Source organism: Micrasema longulum, unplaced genomic scaffold, assembly GCF_059751315.1.
Source record: "Micrasema longulum isolate JH-2025_06_02 unplaced genomic scaffold, ASM5975131v1 h1tg000334l, whole genome shotgun sequence".
NCBI lineage: Eukaryota > Metazoa > Arthropoda > Insecta > Trichoptera > Brachycentridae > Micrasema > Micrasema longulum.
Window position 1 is genome coordinate 935634 of NW_028277538.1, and position 19920 is coordinate 955553.

The 19920-nt window shown below is 36.5% G+C and overlaps 1 protein-coding gene across 1 annotated transcript; it reads left to right on the forward strand.

Moving 5' to 3' along the window:
* Positions 1–1926: 1926 nt before the first annotated feature.
* pix (ATP-binding cassette sub-family E member 1 pix) lies at positions 1927–12118 on the forward strand. The gene is made up of 11 exons (XM_088225187.1): positions 1927–2000; positions 2206–2420; positions 2958–3173; positions 4590–4797; positions 5401–5587; positions 6092–6213; positions 6292–6392; positions 7426–7603; positions 11070–11388; positions 11599–11833; positions 11919–12118. Exons 2-11 carry the CDS (start codon positions 2208–2210, stop codon positions 11964–11966), a joined length of 1827 nt encoding a protein of 608 aa, XP_088081313.1. The 5' UTR covers positions 1927–2000; positions 2206–2207; the 3' UTR covers positions 11967–12118.
* Positions 12119–19920: the final 7802 nt, after the last annotated feature.

Below are 19920 nucleotides of genomic sequence, written 5' to 3' on the forward strand. Positions count from 1 at the left end.
CTTGATTTATAAGACCTTAAAAATAATGCCCCCCGTGGTGTAATAGCTAAGACGCTTGCCTCACACATGGAAGGTTTTGAGTTTGATTACCTGTGAGATAACAAGAATTAAATGTCATTTCCTCAAACCCAATAATTGGGCCTCTTTGCCAGGTGGTGCAAAAATAAGAATATATTTTTTAAAGACAAAAAGAAGTTTTTTTTCAAAAACGCTTATATACTGGGTGTTTATTAAACCCTGTCACATCCGAAACCACGATGATCAGTATGAGCAAGAAGACATATTGCCATATTAAAATCAATTTTTAGGACGAATAAAATTTTAAAAAATTAAATTTTAAAAAAAGCAAATGGTTGCTTACTTCTGCAGGGGAGAAACGAGGAGGGGGAGGAGGGAGGCTGATACACAGACAACTGCGCTCCCCTCACTTCTCCCCTGCAGAAGTAAGCAACCATTTGTTTTTTTTTAACATTTTGTTTTTTAAAAATTTCTTTGTTCTAAATAATTTTTTTAATGTGCTTATGTGTCTTCTTGCCCATACTGATCATCATGGTTTCGGATGTGACAGGGTTTAAAGAACATCTGTATATTATCATTCTTTCAATCTTTTTGTATGATTTCTTCCAGTATCTGTCTGTAGTAACTCTTGTCTGCTAATTCGGGGCGTTTGCTCATTTCGTATGTTGTCGCTGTTGATTGATGTTAATTTTAAAAACACGTAATGATAATTACCCATCTTTCCATAAACCTGTTTATTTCACAAGTATTAGAGAATAATTAATAACTTTAACAGTAAAGTTTTTAAAATTCTGTAGCAATCTGAATAAGTGAAAATCGGATGGGGCAAGATCTGGAGAATATAGTGGATGCTTATTTAACTCCCAATTAAATTATCTTAACTTGTGTTGAGTTATTATTGCCACATGTGGTCGTGTATTGTTGTGGTGAAACGCTATCCCTTTCCTGTTCACTAGTTCTGGTCGGTCTGTCTGTGAAGTGCTGTATTCAATTGATTACAAGATTACTATTTTTTTAATTAAAAACTAATCGCGGACTACATACATATAAACTTATGGTAAATTGGGAAATTAGGTAATTATAATATAATAACTGATTGAAATAATAAAAGTTTTTGATAAAAGTATTTTTGTGTTTCTTTAAAAAAATATGTAAAATATTTTGGAAAGGGTAAAAAAACATTGGAAACAAATGTTTGTTGCAGGAGGTGGAATAAGTTGTAAGTACAGGGTGTTCTTTTAACCCTGTCACATCCAAAACCACGATGATCAGTATGGGCAAGAAGACATGTAGGCATATTTAAAAAAATATTTAGAACAAAGAAAATTTGTAAAAATAAAATATTAAAAAGAACAAATAGTTGCTTACTTCTGTAGGGGAGAAGCGAGGGGGGGCGCGGCCACGTGGTTAACGGTGTGTCAGACTCCCCTCCCCCTCCTCGTTGCTCTCATGCAGAAGTTAACAACCATTTGTTTTTTTTAATATATTTTTTAAAACATTTTATTCGTTCTAAAAATTAATTTTAATGTGCCAACATGTCTTCTTGCTCACACTGATCATCGTGGTTTCGGATGTGACAGGGTTTAAAGAACACCTGTATATATAAAGTATTCTTGTTAGTTATTTAGAATTGAGTTAAAAAAACTTATTTACAAAACCAAATTATAACTTTCGGATAACGGTCATTGTTAATAGTGTAATTCCTCTTTTGATTTGACTAATAAGCTAATTTGTAAAGCTGTTCCTTGTTTTTTTTCACTAACGATATTATTACTCGTAATTATTATTTTTTGGTACCAACCAATACCAAGAACCCGGCACAGTCAAAATAAACTGTTGTAGTGCCAATCTTACCAATGAGCCAGTCTATGGTAATCAACTTTTCATTTCGAAATTTTTCTATGCCTCTTTTGGACGTTTGACGGCTCTCGACCGACACGCGATCGTTTGACTTTTCAGTCAACGTTCGCCTTTTTTGACAGGTAAATAAATATATCGAACGCTTAATCAGCACTTAGTTTCCCAATACTCTAACAAAACTCTTCCAGAATTATTTTGTGTCACTTCGCTGTTTTTTAACAGCTGTCAATGGACATACTTTAGAGGTTATGCAGTTTTAAATTCAGTTCACATATGTTTATTACGTTGAAGTATTTAAACGAATATTTTTTTATGTTTTAATTTCAGCTATGTCTCGAAATAAGGCTGGAGATGAAACGGACAAGCAAACTAGGATAGCTATAGTGAATGCCGACAGATGCAAGCCGAAGAGATGTCGCCAGGAATGCAAGAAGAGTTGTCCCGTAGTGAGGATGGGCAAGCTGTGTATAGAGGTCACTCCCAACACCAAGATAGCCGCCATCTCCGAGGAACTCTGCATCGGCTGTGGTATCTGTGTTAAGGTCAGTCTGCATTCCATTTTAGCGACTTCCATGTATAACATTACAGACAGTTTTATTTGCGACGTCCCAATCAATCTATACGGCAATAATCCTTATCATCATTCTAATATTAGATGACAATTTACTAAATTAATATGGCAGTAGAGAAATGGTTGTATAACAACCTTTCATAGCTAAAAGTGATGTGTTTAATTTATTTAAATGTTTTGAGTAACAGAATGATTGAAACAAGAATGCACATTCCTTACTAACGTTGTAAGCAATGTGTGCCACTTTTATCGGGCATCACTTTTGTTTTCATTTTAACCAATTGTACACTCATCCTTCATCATTTTATGAATACAAAACTAACATTAAATGAACTTTTTTTTATTCACTGTTTTATTCCGTGGATAAATATTTATTTTACGATTGTAATACTGTTTGTTTAGTATTTATCTATGTATGTAAATATTTTTTATGCGGTGGGAAAAAAATCCGCCTAATTTCTACTTGAATGCAATTTTTACGCATCACTCATTTGGTTTGCTTTTCTAGAAATGTCCGTTCGATGCCATCACAATCATCAACCTGCCTTCCAACCTGGAGAAGCACACGACGCATCGCTACTCCAAGAACTCCTTCAAGCTCCACCGTCTCCCGATACCCCGCCCCGGGGAGGTCCTAGGGCTGGTGGGCCAGAACGGTATCGGCAAATCCACGGCTCTGAAGATCCTCGCGGGAAAGCAGAAACCCAACCTGGGCCGCTTCACGGTAAGTTGCGACTACTGAGCTATAACCCGTCAAGAATGGCGAGATTATACATGATATATATGGTTAAGGTAATAAAATGTACCCATGATAGTGGGGCTCTAAATGCCGAACTCACTTCTAGTGGATCGGAAGGTCTGTTGACGAACGACAACAGTCCACTTTCTCCCGGTGAGTTTTCTATGGTTTCCTCGCCAGAGTAAATGCGGAGAAGCTCCTAAAATAGGGATCAGCCGAAACATCCTATCCGATCCTTACATGTTTTACACAAAAACTTTATAAAGTTTTTTTTTAGTAAATTGAAAAGGATACAATTTTTTTTAAGTAAACTAATAAATAACTATCCCTTTGAAGTAAATATAAACCTTGTACATTATAAACAAGATAAAAAGAATGCAACTCTTATATAAAATATTTTTAGCCCTACATGACATGTTACAAACTACATACTTGTTTATGCTCCACAACAGGTCACTATGCTTGGTTAAATCTCATTCAGTCGAATACACCTAAGTTAAAGAAACAAATTGTGCAGCGCTATATAAATTATTTACAATAATAATAATTATCGGAATTTGAATCTAGAATCCTTTCGCAATGAAAGCGTCATAGCAACCACACCACAGGGTTGACAGTATTTTAAGATAGTTCTGTTTGGTACAATACTAAATATTATTGGTAAATGATGCACTGAGAAATTTGACATAAATTTTATTCGAGTATGTAGTTACATGAAAAAATCTTAAGTTTTAAGCCACCCTAACTCAAGCGCAGTTATTCAATCTGGAAACTAAACAACCAAAAAAATTATGAATGGCTAAATTGAAGTTTTAATAGAAAATATGCTTGGCTAAATTAACATTTCCAAAAAATATGCTGTGGAAATAAAACTGCCAAATGTGTATGAGCTGTCGGTTCAAGTAATTTATTTCCTTTTCATATGAAAAACAAAAGTCATAAATGCACAATAAGTTTTTCTGGGTTATTATGCCGTGTGTCGTTCGTACTCTCTACCGACGTTTCGGATCGCGTTACAGCGTCCATCATCAGGGTTGATGTTATTTGTGTATGAATATGTGTTACGTTAGGTACTTAGAATTTTTACCGTGTCGTAGTCGTTTTTGTGTGATGTTATGTATTTGGGACTTGTACCGTGTCGTAGTCGTTTAGATTAATGTGTACCATTATGTACTTAGGATCTATACCGTATCACAAATCTGTGTTACATTGCAATCTTTATGCGATTTCTTTATGACTGGGTACCAGGATGATTTTAATCGCATCCCATCATCTCTGTTTATGTTGTCGGGATGTTTGTAAATTTATTACATTATAATTACATAATTTATCTCAGTCACTCTATCGAACCCTTTATCAGATTTTGTAAATTAAATAATGATCGTACGAAATTCTGTTTAGGACCCCCCCGATTGGTCAGAGATTCTGTCTCACTTCCGCGGCTCCGAGCTGCAGAACTACTTCACTAAGATCCTGGAGGACGACCTGAAAGCGCTCATCAAGCCGCAGTACGTGGACCAGATACCCAAGGCCGTCAAGGGAACGGTCGGCCAGCTGCTAGACAAGAAGGACGAGCGGAAAAACCAACATATAATCTGCGACATGCTCGGTACGGTGACATATCTACTGTTCAATATAATATCTGTGTATTTTTAATAAACCAGTTTTTGGGAATCTTGAAAATAGGTATGTGAAACTGGGTTACATGTAAAAATATTATTTTTATAAAATGTTTGTACCTACCTCGGTTTATAAATTTTCTTCTAAGATGTAAAAATTATTCTTACTGTTAAAAAACAATATTTTAGTTTGCGATTATGAACATATTCATCATTCTCTGAGAAATTGTAGTCTAATTTGCTCATACATATTATTTTACTCCGTACTATTTCCCCTATCCGCATCCAATAATGCATAGAACACCGCATTAGTGTATAGTACAGTGTATCTCCATCATTCATTTTATTTTTAATAACATTTATTGACTCGCTAGAAAATCTGCGTCGAGTCGGGGCACACGATACGTCTCGAGCTTAAGGTGCCGGTCCGAGGAAGTGTAAAATATTGCGGGGAAATGATAGCTTTTAAATGAATTATAATATTATGAATCGAACCTGGGATAGTTGTGCAACTCGTGCACAGTTGCTGAATACGCCGATCGCTACGCTAAATGAAAATATAACCTAAAACATCTTGTTTATTTTTCTTCCAGATTTGTCTCACATTCGTGACCGTCAGATTTCAGCGCTCTCAGGGGGAGAGCTCCAGAGGTTCGCTTGTGCTATGGTGTGCATTCAGGACGGAGATATCTTCATGTTTGACGAACCCTCTTCGTACTTGGATGTGAAGCAAAGACTTAACGCTGCCCAAACCATCCGCTCGCTCATACATCCCGATAAGTTAGTTTTATTCCTCAGTCAAATAGCTAGTTATTACTGAAAATGTCATCATTGCAGGTGGAAAATATGGCACTAAAGTATTATAGTAATTTTAAAAATCGCTTCTGTTACGGCTTCTCTAAAAATTCTCCTTACTAAGCAATGTACCCAGTTGTACTACAGTAAAACCTCGTTTTTATGTTCCTCGATATTACATTTTCCCGTTTTTTACACCGAAATGTTCAGGACCCATTTTTCTTCATACATTCTCACTTCTTGTGACGTCAAACGTGGAGTAATTTCATAATTACAAAACTTTAAAAAATCAAAGTGCCGACAGTAGGATATATAGCATTTATTTTTTATAATTTTTGGATTGGTTTGATAGTCTATTAACAAATACATATATTTTTTTTTTAATCGCTGAACTTCCTCACTGTGAACTATTTGTGTTATTCATAATACTGTTTATGTGCATTATTTGGTCATTCGGTGTTTGGAGCTTGAGAGTAAATCGTATTTCAGATTCGTGATAGTGGTAGAACACGACTTGTCAGTATTGGACTACTTGTCCGACTTCATCTGCTGCCTGTACGGTATGCCCGGGGTGTACGGTGTTGTCACCATGCCCTTCTCCGTAAGGGAAGGTACGTAGATCTGATACTTCAACATGTTTCCTAACATTTGTCATCATGGAATGAGTGTAACGCTTTTCTTTGTTTTAGGTATTAATATATTTTTAGACGGATATGTGCCAACTGAGAATATGAGGTTCAGAACAGAGTCTCTCATATTTAAAGTATCAGAATCTGCTGTGGAAGAGGAGGTACGTAGCGTTTTTATTTTTTAGACAGTAAAAATATCAGTGGTATTGGAGCTTAATTCACTAAAGGTTATTGCAGAACTTTTGATATACATTTTATCTATCTTTCTTCATGAGTCGGGTCGGGTTGTGGTCCCATTGCGGTGTGGCAAAAACGGTGGATTAAGATTGCTTCCCTTTTTATCATGACATAATTCCTATATTAGAAAATAAAATCACTTATAACTAATAAGGAGCAAAAAAATTTTTTTTTACTGGACTATTTTTCATAGATTACTTTAAAAATTTTCCCTAATGTGTATATTAGAATGCATTTTATTTCAATCTTCTCCTACCGTTGCATTACATCTTTTTAATTAGTGTCGGTGGCGGGCCGTATAAATATGTCAATTCTTTTTGGGGGCCATGCGACCGTCAATGTCATCCGTGCAGGCCAAACAAAACGGATAAAAAACCAATGTCCCTAATATACAATTAAAGAAATAATATCCCTTTAACACAACATTTGGGCAAAGGTGCGAGGATTATTTTTCTGCTAAATTGTTCAATATGGTTCCACCTAAAATTAAGTTAACTGATAACAAATTATATTTTAAAAGAGAAATCAAAATCTAAGAAAATGAGGACAGAAGAAATAAAAAAAATAATTGAATGACATGTGAAATAACATATAATAAAAAAAAAAAAATTATCACTGTACAGTCGTCAGAACAGGTTTCCCTAGTGAGGAGGGCTCTTAAATTACTTTTAAATATAAATTATTTCTTAAAAAAGAAATGCTACGATGAAAGAATACAATTGGCAATGACTTTTTAATACAAAACATGCCAACTACAACACTTATTACCCTGAATATTCTGATTTACAAAAAAAAAAGTGAAATCCTCGATAACGTCCGGGCCAGAGGGTGCACTTTGCGGCCTGCCGATTGCCAATCACCGCTCTAAATTCTTCGGTTTTATAATCATCTTCCTCTCTTGGTTAATTTTTGTATCTTTAAATCAAAGAAATAATATCAAGTTAATTATATGCGCAGATCAAAAGGATGAAGCATTACGAGTATCCTAAAATGAAGAAGACGATGGGAGATTTCCAGTTACAAGTGGAGAAAGGACAGTTTAGTGATTCAGAGATCCTCGTTCTACTCGGAGAGAATGGAACTGGCAAGACTACCTTTATCCGTATGCTCGCTGGAAACCTGGAAGCTGATGAAGGTCAGACTTTAATTTATTCTTTCTCACTATTGATTTATATATTTTTACATTCAGTGGACACGACCCCAAAGCCGAAAAGGAATAGAGTACGGTAATTTTAATGCTACACGGTGTCTGAAGTGATCACATCGAACAATCGTCGATATGTCATAAGCTCTTCAATACGTCATCTCTATTCCGTCCCGCAGAAGAGGGCAGAAAGTCACGGTCTCTATCTGTACATACTTTGGATCTTCTACACAAATGCATCTTCTCCATTAATCCTGATTGTGCCGTGTCTTCTGGGCCTCTGCGTACGCCAGTATTCACATTTTTTAAACCAGTTCTTTTGTCGATCATTCGTTGCCTATGCCCCAACAGGCTTTTATGGTTATTTATATCTTAGTTTTAATTTTTGTCTTAGCTTTAATTTTCTTTATTTGTAATTTATTTCAATTGTGCCTGTATGTATTATAAATATTGTGTTTGCCATGTTTTTTTATGGACTAATAAGTCCGTTAGTAATAAGTATTTGTCAAACAATGATAAAAGTCTGTCGTAGTAAGTTTTGTAGGTGCAGAATAATTAAACCTGTTTAAACAAAATTTGCTTTATTGCTGTTTCTGTAGACCGAATTGTATCCAATCACAAATTTGGAAAATTATATTCAATCGGCTTCCATAACCACACCTGATGTGGCGTATCTCGACCACGTGTACCGGTCCAGGAACGGTGGAATACTGCAGGGTAAAATCACCGTTTAAACTAATATTTCATGTAGATCTTTCCAGAAATCAAACCCTGGACATCGAGCATGGTTAACAAACGCGCTAACCACTGCAACACGAGGTGGACATGCAGAATCAGCTAATGCATTTTTTTTTACAAAAATAATTTTAAGACAGTATTTAAGTATCCGAAATATTTTATAGTAATTCAAAAAATAGATACGGATACGAATCAAATTTTTGCGCTGCGAATGCTAATGGAGAAGTATTTGGCAAAAAGTCAAAAACTATTCTACGCATTTGTCGATTTGCAAAAAGCATACGATAAAGTAGATAGAATGAAATTGTGGGGCGTGTTGGAAAAGTATGGAGTAGACAATAAACTTGTACGGGCAGTATCGTCTCTCTATGAGGAGAGTTCAGCGTGTATAAGAGTTAATGGGGGATTTACAACTTGTTTGCGATCTCAAAAGGCGTGAAACAGGGATGTGTAATGTCACCATAGTTGTTTAATCTATACATGGACAACTGTATGAAAGAGATAGAATGTATGGGTATTGGAGCAAAAATGGATGATTTTTCAGTAAGCTGCTTGTTGTATGCTGACGATGCAGTTCTGTTAGCAAGCAGCGAGGCTGATTTGCAGCAAATAGTCTCTAGAATGTATGATGTATGCCTGGAGAGCGAATTGGCGATGAACGAAAGTAAGTCAAAAGTGAGGTATTTGAAAGGGATAGTGAGGTTACTGACTGCATAATAAATGTAAACAACGAATGTCTTGAGCAAGTAGAAGAATTTGTGTATCTGGGAGCATGTTGTCAAGAGATGGAAGTGTAGAAAAAGATGTTGAAAGAAGAGTGAATGCGGGCAACAAAATGAACGGAGCACTAAGCACAGTAATTTCTAATAAAAATATGTCAATCGAAGCTAAACTGGCAGTGCACAACGGAGTTTTAGTCCCAACACTTATGTATGGAAGTGAAACATGGAACTGGCAGAGGAAGGATGAAAGCCGAGTGAACGCGTTTGAAATGCGATCTCTTAGATGAATGTGTGGGAAATCAATGTATGACTGGGTTACGAATGATGAAATCAGGCGAGAGTGTAAATCTGAGTCAAGTATAATTGATAAGATTAAGAAAGGGTCTCTGAGATGGTTTCGTTAGGTAGAACGAATGGACGACGAAAGAATGGTAAAACAAGTATATATGGCGAAAATGAACGGCAACGTTAGACGAGGACGACCAAGGAAGACGTGGCATGATCAGATAAACCAAAATCTTAAGTCTGGTCATGTCAAAAGCAGACAGAACCGAAGGGCATGTATGACAAGATGTATGAATGTAGAAGAAGCTAGGATTGTATGCCAAGATAGACGTGTGTGGCGGTCCATTCTCTCTGCCTACCCCTACGGGGAAATGGCGTGATGGTAGTAGTAGTAGCAAAAAATAGATTTTCATGCGGCAACTGCGTAGAGTTCGCGGAATCAAACTATAATTAACAAAAAACCGCGCCGCAATTATATTTTAAAAAATGATAATGATTCGTTTTTCTATTTTAAAATTCCCGCTTAATGTAACATTTTAAACGTCATAGGACATGTGCCATGTTATTTAGTTCTATTTTATACCACTGACATGTCGCCCATGTCGGCTCGGCTTCTCGCTGTCATTCGCTGTCATTTTCTGGATTTGCGTATTTGTAATTTCAATTACGTTTGAAATGCTTACAATAACAAATAAACGTGTTCAACGACATCAAAACACATCGCGAGATATTTGTTTATCATAAATATATTAAATCGTTTTTCGCATCATAAAAATTGTAAACAATATTGCCAGAAAAATTGATTTATGAATCGAGAATGTGAGGTTATGTGTCCCGTCCCGTATTGTTACGGCGACAGTTTAAGTTATTGATATTTTTGTTTATTAAATACTCGAGATGACGAAGAGTGAAGTATTCGATCTATTCTTTGATCCTGTTTTCCAAAAATGTCTAAAGCACGCGCAGGCGGCGCTTCCAGCGGATGGTAAAATTGCCTTTTTGATTAACATTATGTCTACAAATTATATTGTTTTGTCTTATCTAATTTATAGAAATTTGCGTGTCATCGCCTAAATATTATCCGAAAGTACTGTTGTCTACAATAAATTGTGAAATTGATATTTTGAGTGTTTTATGTTCATCTATAAACAATAAACACCGAATTTGATCTGCGGGCATTTTGTGTCGGTCAGAAAAGTACCCCACTGACGGCCCCAGTTAATACTTGATATAACCCACTAAGAAAATGTTGTAATTATTACTCCCCGTGTCCGGGCGGAACGAAGAATAAATATCCAAGTGTGAAATAGATCCAGATTCCGGAGCATGTGTTTTTGACTCTTTGGCTACTCTCGTGATGGTTGATTAGAGCTTACGCATAGTTCGTTCCGGAATCCTTTGTGATCGTTTAGCAAGTTTCCAAAGTATTTGTAAAATAAAACTGTATATTTTATGAATAATGAGTTTAATATGTATCCTCTATTTTTGGATGATCCCGTGTGTTGTGAGACGACACATAGTTTACCCCGAAGGTGGCTCCTGCAGCGGTAGCTGAAATGTCAGAATGAATCCTAACTACACGGGATCACGCAGAAAAGACGATACACGATTGCAACAGTGTCCGTGGAAATGTACGCATCCGTGATACGGAGTTCTGCAAGCTAACCCCGCCTAAGTGTATTAGCATTTAATGAGTAATGTTTGCTGTCCAGAGTCCGGCAAGCTGCCGCAGCTCAACATCAGCTACAAGCCGCAGAAGATCTCGCCCAAGTCGCAGGGGCCGGTGCGCTACCTGCTGCACGAGAAGATCCGCGATGCGTACGTCCATCCGCAGTTCATCACGGACGTGATGAAGCCCATGCGCATGGAGGAGATCATGGACCAGGAGGTTCAGGTCCTGTCTGGGGGTGAGTTGCAGCGTGTCGCCCTCGTGCTGTGCCTGGGCAAGCCGGCGGACGTGTACCTGGTAGACGAACCCTCGGCCTATCTGGACTCCGAGCAGCGTCTGGTCGCCGCCAAGGTCATCAAGAGGTAACTCTAAGACAAATTTTACTAAGTTCCAGATCTCAGAGAGCTCTCTCCGGCAGCTCTTCTCGATCTTGATAATGGGCACCGATTTTCCCCTATGTGTGTTCACTATTAGGTTTTCCAACGGGGGGGGGGAAGTAGAGTTTCAAATGCATTAATATAATTATACTTTCACTTTTTTATTACATATTTATATCATTGTGTCATGTCCAGGTTTATCCTCCACGCTAAGAAGACCGGCTTCGTGGTAGAGCACGATTTCATCATGGCCACGTATCTCGCTGACCGTGTCATCGTGTTCGAGGGAACTCCATCCGTCAAGGCCACGGCCAACACTCCGCAGACCCTCCTGCAGGGGATGAATCGCTTCCTCGAGCTGTTGGGAATCACCTTCAGGAGAGATCCCAACAACTACCGCCCACGTATCAACAAATTTGCCTCTGTCAAGGTAAGGACATTCCGTTCAGCGGAGCCAACCTGAGTTAGAACTAGAGAGAAGAATGTGTGTACTGATAATGTGGCCATGATTTCAGGATATGGAGCAGAAGAGGGCCGGGCAATATTTCTTCTTGGAAGATTAGAAGAAGATGGAAGAATGGAACACTGAACTAATATCTCGCCTGAACTGTTTCCATCGACACAACTATACACAACTATCGACACAACTATTTTATATAAAGTTTGTCTGAAATTCCTTGTATGTTGATATTTATTACATCAATTGGGATTTGTATACACCTGTGTTTTATTTCTATTTCTTTAATATTGGTTGCAAATTTGTTAACTTTTTATCCTATATACGGATCGGGTGCATGATGCACTCATTGGCTTGTCACTGTGATCTTTAGTTATATGAGGTGTGTATATCATAAGCGGTCCGTCTATAGATTGGATGGAACCCGTGTTTCCCTCCAATTTGCCTACACAACAGTACATCATTTGTTAATCAGCTATAAGTAATTCAATTTAATTCATTTTATATCTTTTTTTATGCTGACATACATGCATGTACATATAAATATATATATATATATATATATATATATACATATATATATATGTATAAATATATTTATTTATTTATTTTTATACCCATGTTTTGATAGATTTTTTTAAAAAATTTGTACATCTAACTAACTCATTATATTGTTATATGTTATATTGTAAAAGGCACTCGTGCCGTATAATATTAAATAAATAAGTTAACTAATCTTTGTAAGAACTAAATAATTAACTTTTTTTGTGTACTAATGGGTTTGAAATGATTTATTAAAATGTAAAAATAACTGCTCATGTGGTCATTTTTGATGACTCAGTCGAGGGCTTTGGAGTAATTATTGATAGGCTAAATAGGTACTCCGCAAGCATTGGTTTGAAAATAAATGTTAGAAAAGCCAATGCTATATGTAACATTTTGTACCTAGATGTCTTATATTCCCCGACTTTGTCAGACCAAGCCACCGAAAGGGTCGAGAGTTTTAAATACCCGAGAGTGTACATAACGGAAAATGAAAGAGGCCATATTTAACTGTATGAAAGCTGTCTATAGATCAGAAGTTGACTCGGTGAAAACTAAATGTTGCCTATACAATGCCCGCTTAGCACCTATTTTCCTCTACGGATGTGAATCGTGGCACCTCACTACAGCCTAAAACCGCAGCGATACGGCTGAATGGGCCATATATTAAGGTTGCCTCCTGACCACGCTTGCTTACTTTATTCAAGGCATCAGGTTCTTGCAGTCCTATACGTGTGGATGTGCTGGCAGTTCATTGGTAGCACATGTCTGAACTACGGAGACGCAGACTTGGCTCACGGGAGTAGAGACAGAGTATGTAAGTAGAGTTTAAATATGTAAGCAAGAGACTGAAAATCCATTGAAAGGATGGTATTTTAATATTTCACTTTGAAATACAACATTTATATTTCCCATAAAAATACAAAACGCATTAAAAAAAATTACAACATCGATAATAATTTACATATAGAATGTCATGAAATTACATTAAAAAAATATACAAAATATATTGATTGGAGGGGGAGTTTATTTTGGTGTATGATTGTATATGTTTGTGTGTGTGAGAATGTATGTGACAATGCTTAGAGAATATAAGTGGACTTATATATATATATAACTATCTAGTATCTTGACAGTAGGTACGTATGATCCGACTGGTTCCCTTATCCAAAACCTCATCGATATGTGTGCATGAATATGTTTAAAATTTGCCCAATGTTATTTTTGGTTTTCCCTTGTTTGTGGGCGTGAGACTAATTCGGTTGCTGCTAATAGGATGCAAGCATTTAAAATGAAGGCTGTCATACGTACCTACACATTCAACGGTTTTTTGAAAAAAAAAAACAAGATTCGCACTGTTAATTTTGATACCCGTTGAGTGTCAGAGCATAGATCTGAGCTTCAAAATATTCGAGCGGACTAGGGAAATCTCACAAACTATGAATACCGATAAAAATATTTGAAATTGATTTAGAAAAATTAATTGTATTTTCGAAATCAATATGGATATTGAGGAGAAATGTTTTCATACATAACTTTAAAATGAAATTGTTCAAAAATATATCTACAAAAATGCGACATGTTTGGCCTTGAGAATTTAAATTTAAACGGTTAAATGTTCAAAATTTAAGAGAATCGTCACGTACTAGGGGCGTGGCCAATGAACAGTTTTCTTTATTTTTTTCTCGGCAGTATTTCAGTTCCTTATTATTTTCAAATTGTAAAGAAAAGTGATAGGTACCTACTTTCCTATTCTGATTTTCCCAGTTATTGTGGACTTGAGGCCCTAAATGGGTACTTCATCTTCATTTTGAATAAACGCGTTGTGTAGTCGGCGTCGTAATGTCACAAACCGCATTCAACAAATCGAGATTTTAGAGTTTTAAAAACAAAAGCATTTTTTTCAAAACAGTATTGCTGTGTTTCCGAAATCAAATGTCTAATCTTAATTTTTGTGTACCGCGAAACCGTCCAATTTTGCCCTTAATGGATATTTTGCCCACTGAGTCTTATCTATGCTCAACCTTTGAAAAAATATATCTCCATTTGATTTTGGGGAGGAAAGTAGATTTATGTCCCTCTAACTCCACTCAGTAGCTTTTGTCACTAACTTTACTCAGTGGCTTGTCAGAACCTGTCAAAGTGCGGGTTTAATTTGTTGCGGGCCAATTACGACTTAGCGATTTTTAATATACTGCTCGATGGCAAAGACAAAGGTAAGTTTTTCTTGTTGCATGATATAGACAAAGGTTTTCAGATCATTTCCTGTTTACATTTTGTGCTGTCAGTAGCTTAAGTCAAGAATTTTGACAATGGGCAAATAAACCCGTATAAGTTGAGCCTCTGGGAGGATATAATATACGAAGAATGATACGAGTACCAATGTGATATGTATTTTATGCATCCTTGTTGAACTTCCAAATAAATAAAGATAACGATAAATGTAAGATATTTTTCATTATATATTGTACGAGTTAAACCCGGCAATGCTTTGCTATTGCTAGATTTAAGTTCTTGCTAAATAGATTAAATGAACACAACCGAAAGTTTGGTATCAGTTATTGAATTTAGTCCAAATTAGATAAGCATGTATACAATATTATGTTTGTGTTTCGGTTTAAATAAATTGTGAGGACAGAGAATTTTGATAAATAGGTGTTCAAACATTGTTTTCCTGTCACTGTCTTGCAGATGCCTCCCTGATACTGTGCGAAAAAGACAACTGCATGTCAGATCTTTTGTTTAGAATTTGTATACCGTGCGCTGTTCGCCCGAAGATAGCAGATAAAACAGTGCTTTTTACTGGTTTGGATGGTTCTAGTTCCCATAGTAAACATTTTTTTTAAAAACGAAACAATCTACGGACACGTATGGTCAATATCTATAATGTGTACAGAAGAGCTCTGCCCTGGTTTGGACATGTAGAGCGAATAGACAACGATAGAACGGCTGAAAATATTTACAATGCGAATATTCATGGATGCAGAAATAGAAAAAGACAGAGAAAGACATGGCATAACCAAATTCAACAAATACTTGAAGATAGACATGGTAAAAGTCGGAATAATCGGCGCGCGTGCATGAGAAGATCTATGAATGTAGAGGAAGCGAGATCTGAATGCAAAGATAGAGTTATGTAGTGTTCTATCCTCTCTGCCTACCCTTACTGGAAACGGCGTGAAAGTTTGTTGTTGTTATTGTTATTGTAAAAAAAACATTTCTCTAGTGCCATAATTCAGAGAAAAAACACGTGAATACGTTTGTATGAAGAAAAGTCGGACCGCGTTTCATCTTAAGATAAAACATAATTAAGTATACTTCCAAAACTTTATTAAAAAATCTTAATTAAAAACCGTTCGGATAAACGTAAAAAAGATGTTGTAACTTTTCATTGGTAAGTAGATACTTGTTTATGATTGTATTCCAAATCTAAAAATAGTAGATATTTAATTTAAGTAGGTACCTAAGTACTTGTTTATGTTTGAATTCCGAAACATAAAATATTCTATGTGATTTTCAAAAATGTATAGAATCTCAAATTATATTATTTTAGTATAATCAAAAATCCAGTAAAAAGAAATAAATTAGTAGAAATTATAAGAAATTCAATGAAGTAATCTTATTTGGATCCATAATAAACGAATGCTGTCTATAAACATTCAAAAACAAACTTTTTTATGCAGAAAAAAATAACATCCATCCATTTTTAGTGTACGCGCATTCTCGGCGAATGCAACCCTGATGATGGATAAAAAAAACATTTACGCTCCTAACTTTTTTGTAGTTAATAAATTCTAGATTTTATGAGCTAACCTTCTCGTGGCAAATATGTACATTTATCTGAAAACCGCACGTAAATCAGTCCGGTAGTTATCGAGGAAAACCATTCGAACATTGCCTTTTAGATACAGATTTAGGGATAAGTTCCAGTAATAAAATCACCACCATTGTCATTAGGTAGGTACCTAGTACCTACCTATTTCGATACCTAGTGGCAGTTCGCGGAATAAATTCAACGTGGACTTTTTTGTAAAAAGTATACTGTTTATGGCAGAGTTTATGGTAAATTTTATAAAGATTTTAGAAAAAATGTAAGATATAATGTAACAAAAAAATTCACAAACAAATTCGCACATCGAGCGGGTAGATTGGTTTGGAAATTAACGCCATAGACGTAAGAAGGCGCCCATTTTATCCAGTAATTTTATAAATACAGTTCTATTTTATTACATTTTTAAAGCCTGTATATCCTGCAATGGTTTTTTAATTTAAAAAAGCACAAAGAAGTAAATGGACATATTCTAGTTAGGTATATTCATATATCTTGCCGCCCACCCGAGTAGCTTGCCGGCCACCGAGTACCGTGCCGCCTACTCGAGTACTAACCGTCCACTCGAGTGCCTTGTTACCGCCCGCCCGAGCGCCTTGCCGCCTACCCGAGCGCCTTGCCGCCTACCCGAGTACCTTACCATCCACCGGGTGGTACCCGCCCACCACCCGACCACCCGAGTATCCTACATCCTTCTCGGGTGTCTGAGTGTCTACCCGAATACCTTACGGCCCATCGAGTACTCGCCGACCACCCGAGTATTTAGCAGCCGACTCGGGTATCTAACCGCCCACCCGAGTATCTTGCAGCTCGCAGCCTACTCGGGTTCCTAGTTCCTAAACCGCTTACTTTACCGCTCACCCGAGTACCTTACCGCCCAGCCTAGTACCTACCTTACTACCAATTTAAGCACAGTTTTTTCATATATATTTTTTTTTAAATAAGTCAATATGCATGCATTATACATATATTATGTAGCATACATGCCTAAAAGCAAATTTAATTTCAACCAGATTTAAAGATTGGTACAATGCTCGCGACTCTGTTTAAATTTTCAGATTGTACACAAGTTTAGTATGGGCACGTCCGCATTTTATTTCAGGTTCGCGTGACAAGCGACAATGCGGAAAACAGCTACCCCTACTACACCTAACCTACCTGCCTACCTTTACTATTTACAGTAGCGAGCACTGAAATCCTTCCACCTATTAGAAAGGGCTAGTGCGGGTATAAATTAGTTATAAGAACTAATTACCCCCACTCTTCATTTTTTTTCTACCGGAATGAGACCAGTTTTATTGTGACTTTCAACGTGTTGACGTCAAGTATTAATATTTTTGTGAATTATGGCAAAATTTAAGCAATCAAGCGTTTTACAAAAAAATACAATTTTAACTATGGCGACGCAAAAAGTGAATTCCAGGGCTATAGCAGTTCAGATTGGATGCAGTCACACTGCAGTGTTAGATTGTATAAAAAAATAAAGGTTCTGCAAATCTAGAATGAAAAAAAGGTACTGGGCATAAAAAAAAAAAACAACACATGCTGAGGATCGACTGCTGCAGCAAATCTGTTCGCAGAATCGATTCAAAAGTGCCGTGGATATAAGGACAGAGTTCATAAAGGCTGGTCGTTCTGAAGTGGGTGTTCACACCGTACGCCGAAGACTCCGGGAGAGCGGATTTTTTCCCAGGAGGCCTGCAAAAAAGCCACTACTGACCAAAAAAATATACATTGCCCGCTAAGAATGGGCTAAAAAATATAAAACGGACTGAAATCGATTGACAACGAGTTGTTTTCTCTGATGAGTAAATTTAATTTATTTGGTTCGGATGGAATTCAGTACGTGAGACGAAGATCTGGAGAACGTTTAAGCGATGAGTGTCTTAGATCAACAGTGAAGCATCCTGCTGGAGAAATGGTCCAGGGATGTTTCTCCTTTTATGGAGTGGGGCAATTAGCATTCACAAAAGGAACTGTGAATGCAGAAGTTTATAAAAAAACATTGGAAGAGTATTTATTCCCGTCAACTGAAATGCACTATTTCTATATTTCTGAGTGCATTTTCCAAGATGACTCTGCACCGTGTTACCGAGCAAGAACTGTAGGTATTATTTTTTTCTGACACTGTTATTTATAATGTTCAAAAAAATATTTAAAAAATATAACACTACTAAAATCAGTTTTATGTCAAAGAATATATGAAAATTCATGGAATTCCAACACTGGATTGGCCCGGAAATAGTCCTGACCTGAACTCCGTCGAGAACTTGCGGCATCAAATGGCAATCGAAATAAATAAACTGAAGCCTTCGTCAAAGGGAAACTTTTTCCAAGACTACATACAAAAATTGGAGAAATCCATGCCAAAACGTATTGAAGCAGTAATTTAAAAAAAAGGAGCAACAACAAAGTATTGATTTTGTTAGTTTTTGATAATTGTTAGTGTTGTGTACCTATGTAATTTTATTTCAAATATATATTTTGTTTTAAAAATTATATGAGCATTTTTCATTTTTGTGCGAAAATATCGAAAATCTACAAATAAACTATAAAATTATGAAAAAAAAAATTTTGGTCACTAAATAGGCACTTTTTTGTATATTATCTTTAAACAGTGTTGCTTAATAATTTAGACTGAAAATCTATTAAGAAATCACAACAAAAAATATTATTTGAAAAAACTGATATTTTCAGTCTGGAAAGATTTCAGAGCTCGCTACTGTACTTCCTACTTCACACATTATTTGTACCTACCCATCACGCACGCCGCGCCGCGCTGCGCCGGAAGAATTTCATTGAAATATTTTTTTGTAGCTTTGTTCTAAAAAGCAGGTAAAAGGCGTAGCAAAGTTATGCAAGGTCACTATTAAATACATACTATAAAACATCGCGAAATCAACCAAAAATATGGAGTTGTTTTCAGTTATAATGTGTAGATGTACAATGTAGGGGAGAGCGGGGTCCAAAGCAACACTTTTTACATTTGCACGAATTGTGGCAAACCCGTTGATATAAAAGTAAATTTCGTTTAACACCCGGGAACTATGCATATCTATTATTTTATGTATTATATTGTAGCCTGCTTATAATTATTTGGAAACCATTGAGGATTTTCGGAGACATGTCTCGGGTTACTTTGGACCCCGCTATCGGTGTCTGTTATAACACATAGTGGGGTAGAAAGTAACACAGCGAGTGTCAAATCAAATGAAAACGAAAGAAGGAAGATGTTCATTACAAACTTAATAATTATCAGAAACACAAACAATTTGACATATTATAAGAAGCATACATTTTCAATCAGATTCACAATTGTGGCATACATAGTTTGCCTCCGATATGGTGCATTCTTCGTGGGCCCATCTTTTGCATTGAGTACATTGTAACCACTCTTCTCCGGGACGACTGGTTAATTACGTTTTCATGCATACCAAACAAAAGCACTCTTCTTCGTTAGGAGAATCATCCAAGACATCCAAGGTGGTTCACTGTGTACCACTGATTCACTGTTAACCCGGTCACCCTACAGCTTCACCGCTAACCGCTAGACGTTAGACGTGCCTGCTACTGCGCTCCGCAACTTTATAGACGATGTACTGTTCATTATTATTATTATAGTGGAAAACTTATACCCGTATATAATCATTTTCGTAATATAATACCTCGAGCACACTTTACAAACGTG

Bases quoted from the DNA above. Each gene is read 5' to 3' on its own strand.
- pix (XM_088225187.1), top strand. From the start codon at position 2,208: ATGTCTCGAAATAAGGCTGGAGATGAAACGGACAAGCAAACTAGGATA. The intron at 3,174-4,589 runs GTAAGTTGCGAC...AATTCTGTTTAG, and splicing joins CCAACCTGGGCCGCTTCACG to GACCCCCCCGATTGGTCAGA. The intron at 6,214-6,291 runs GTACGTAGATCT...TCTTTGTTTTAG, and splicing joins GCCCTTCTCCGTAAGGGAAG to GTATTAATATATTTTTAGAC.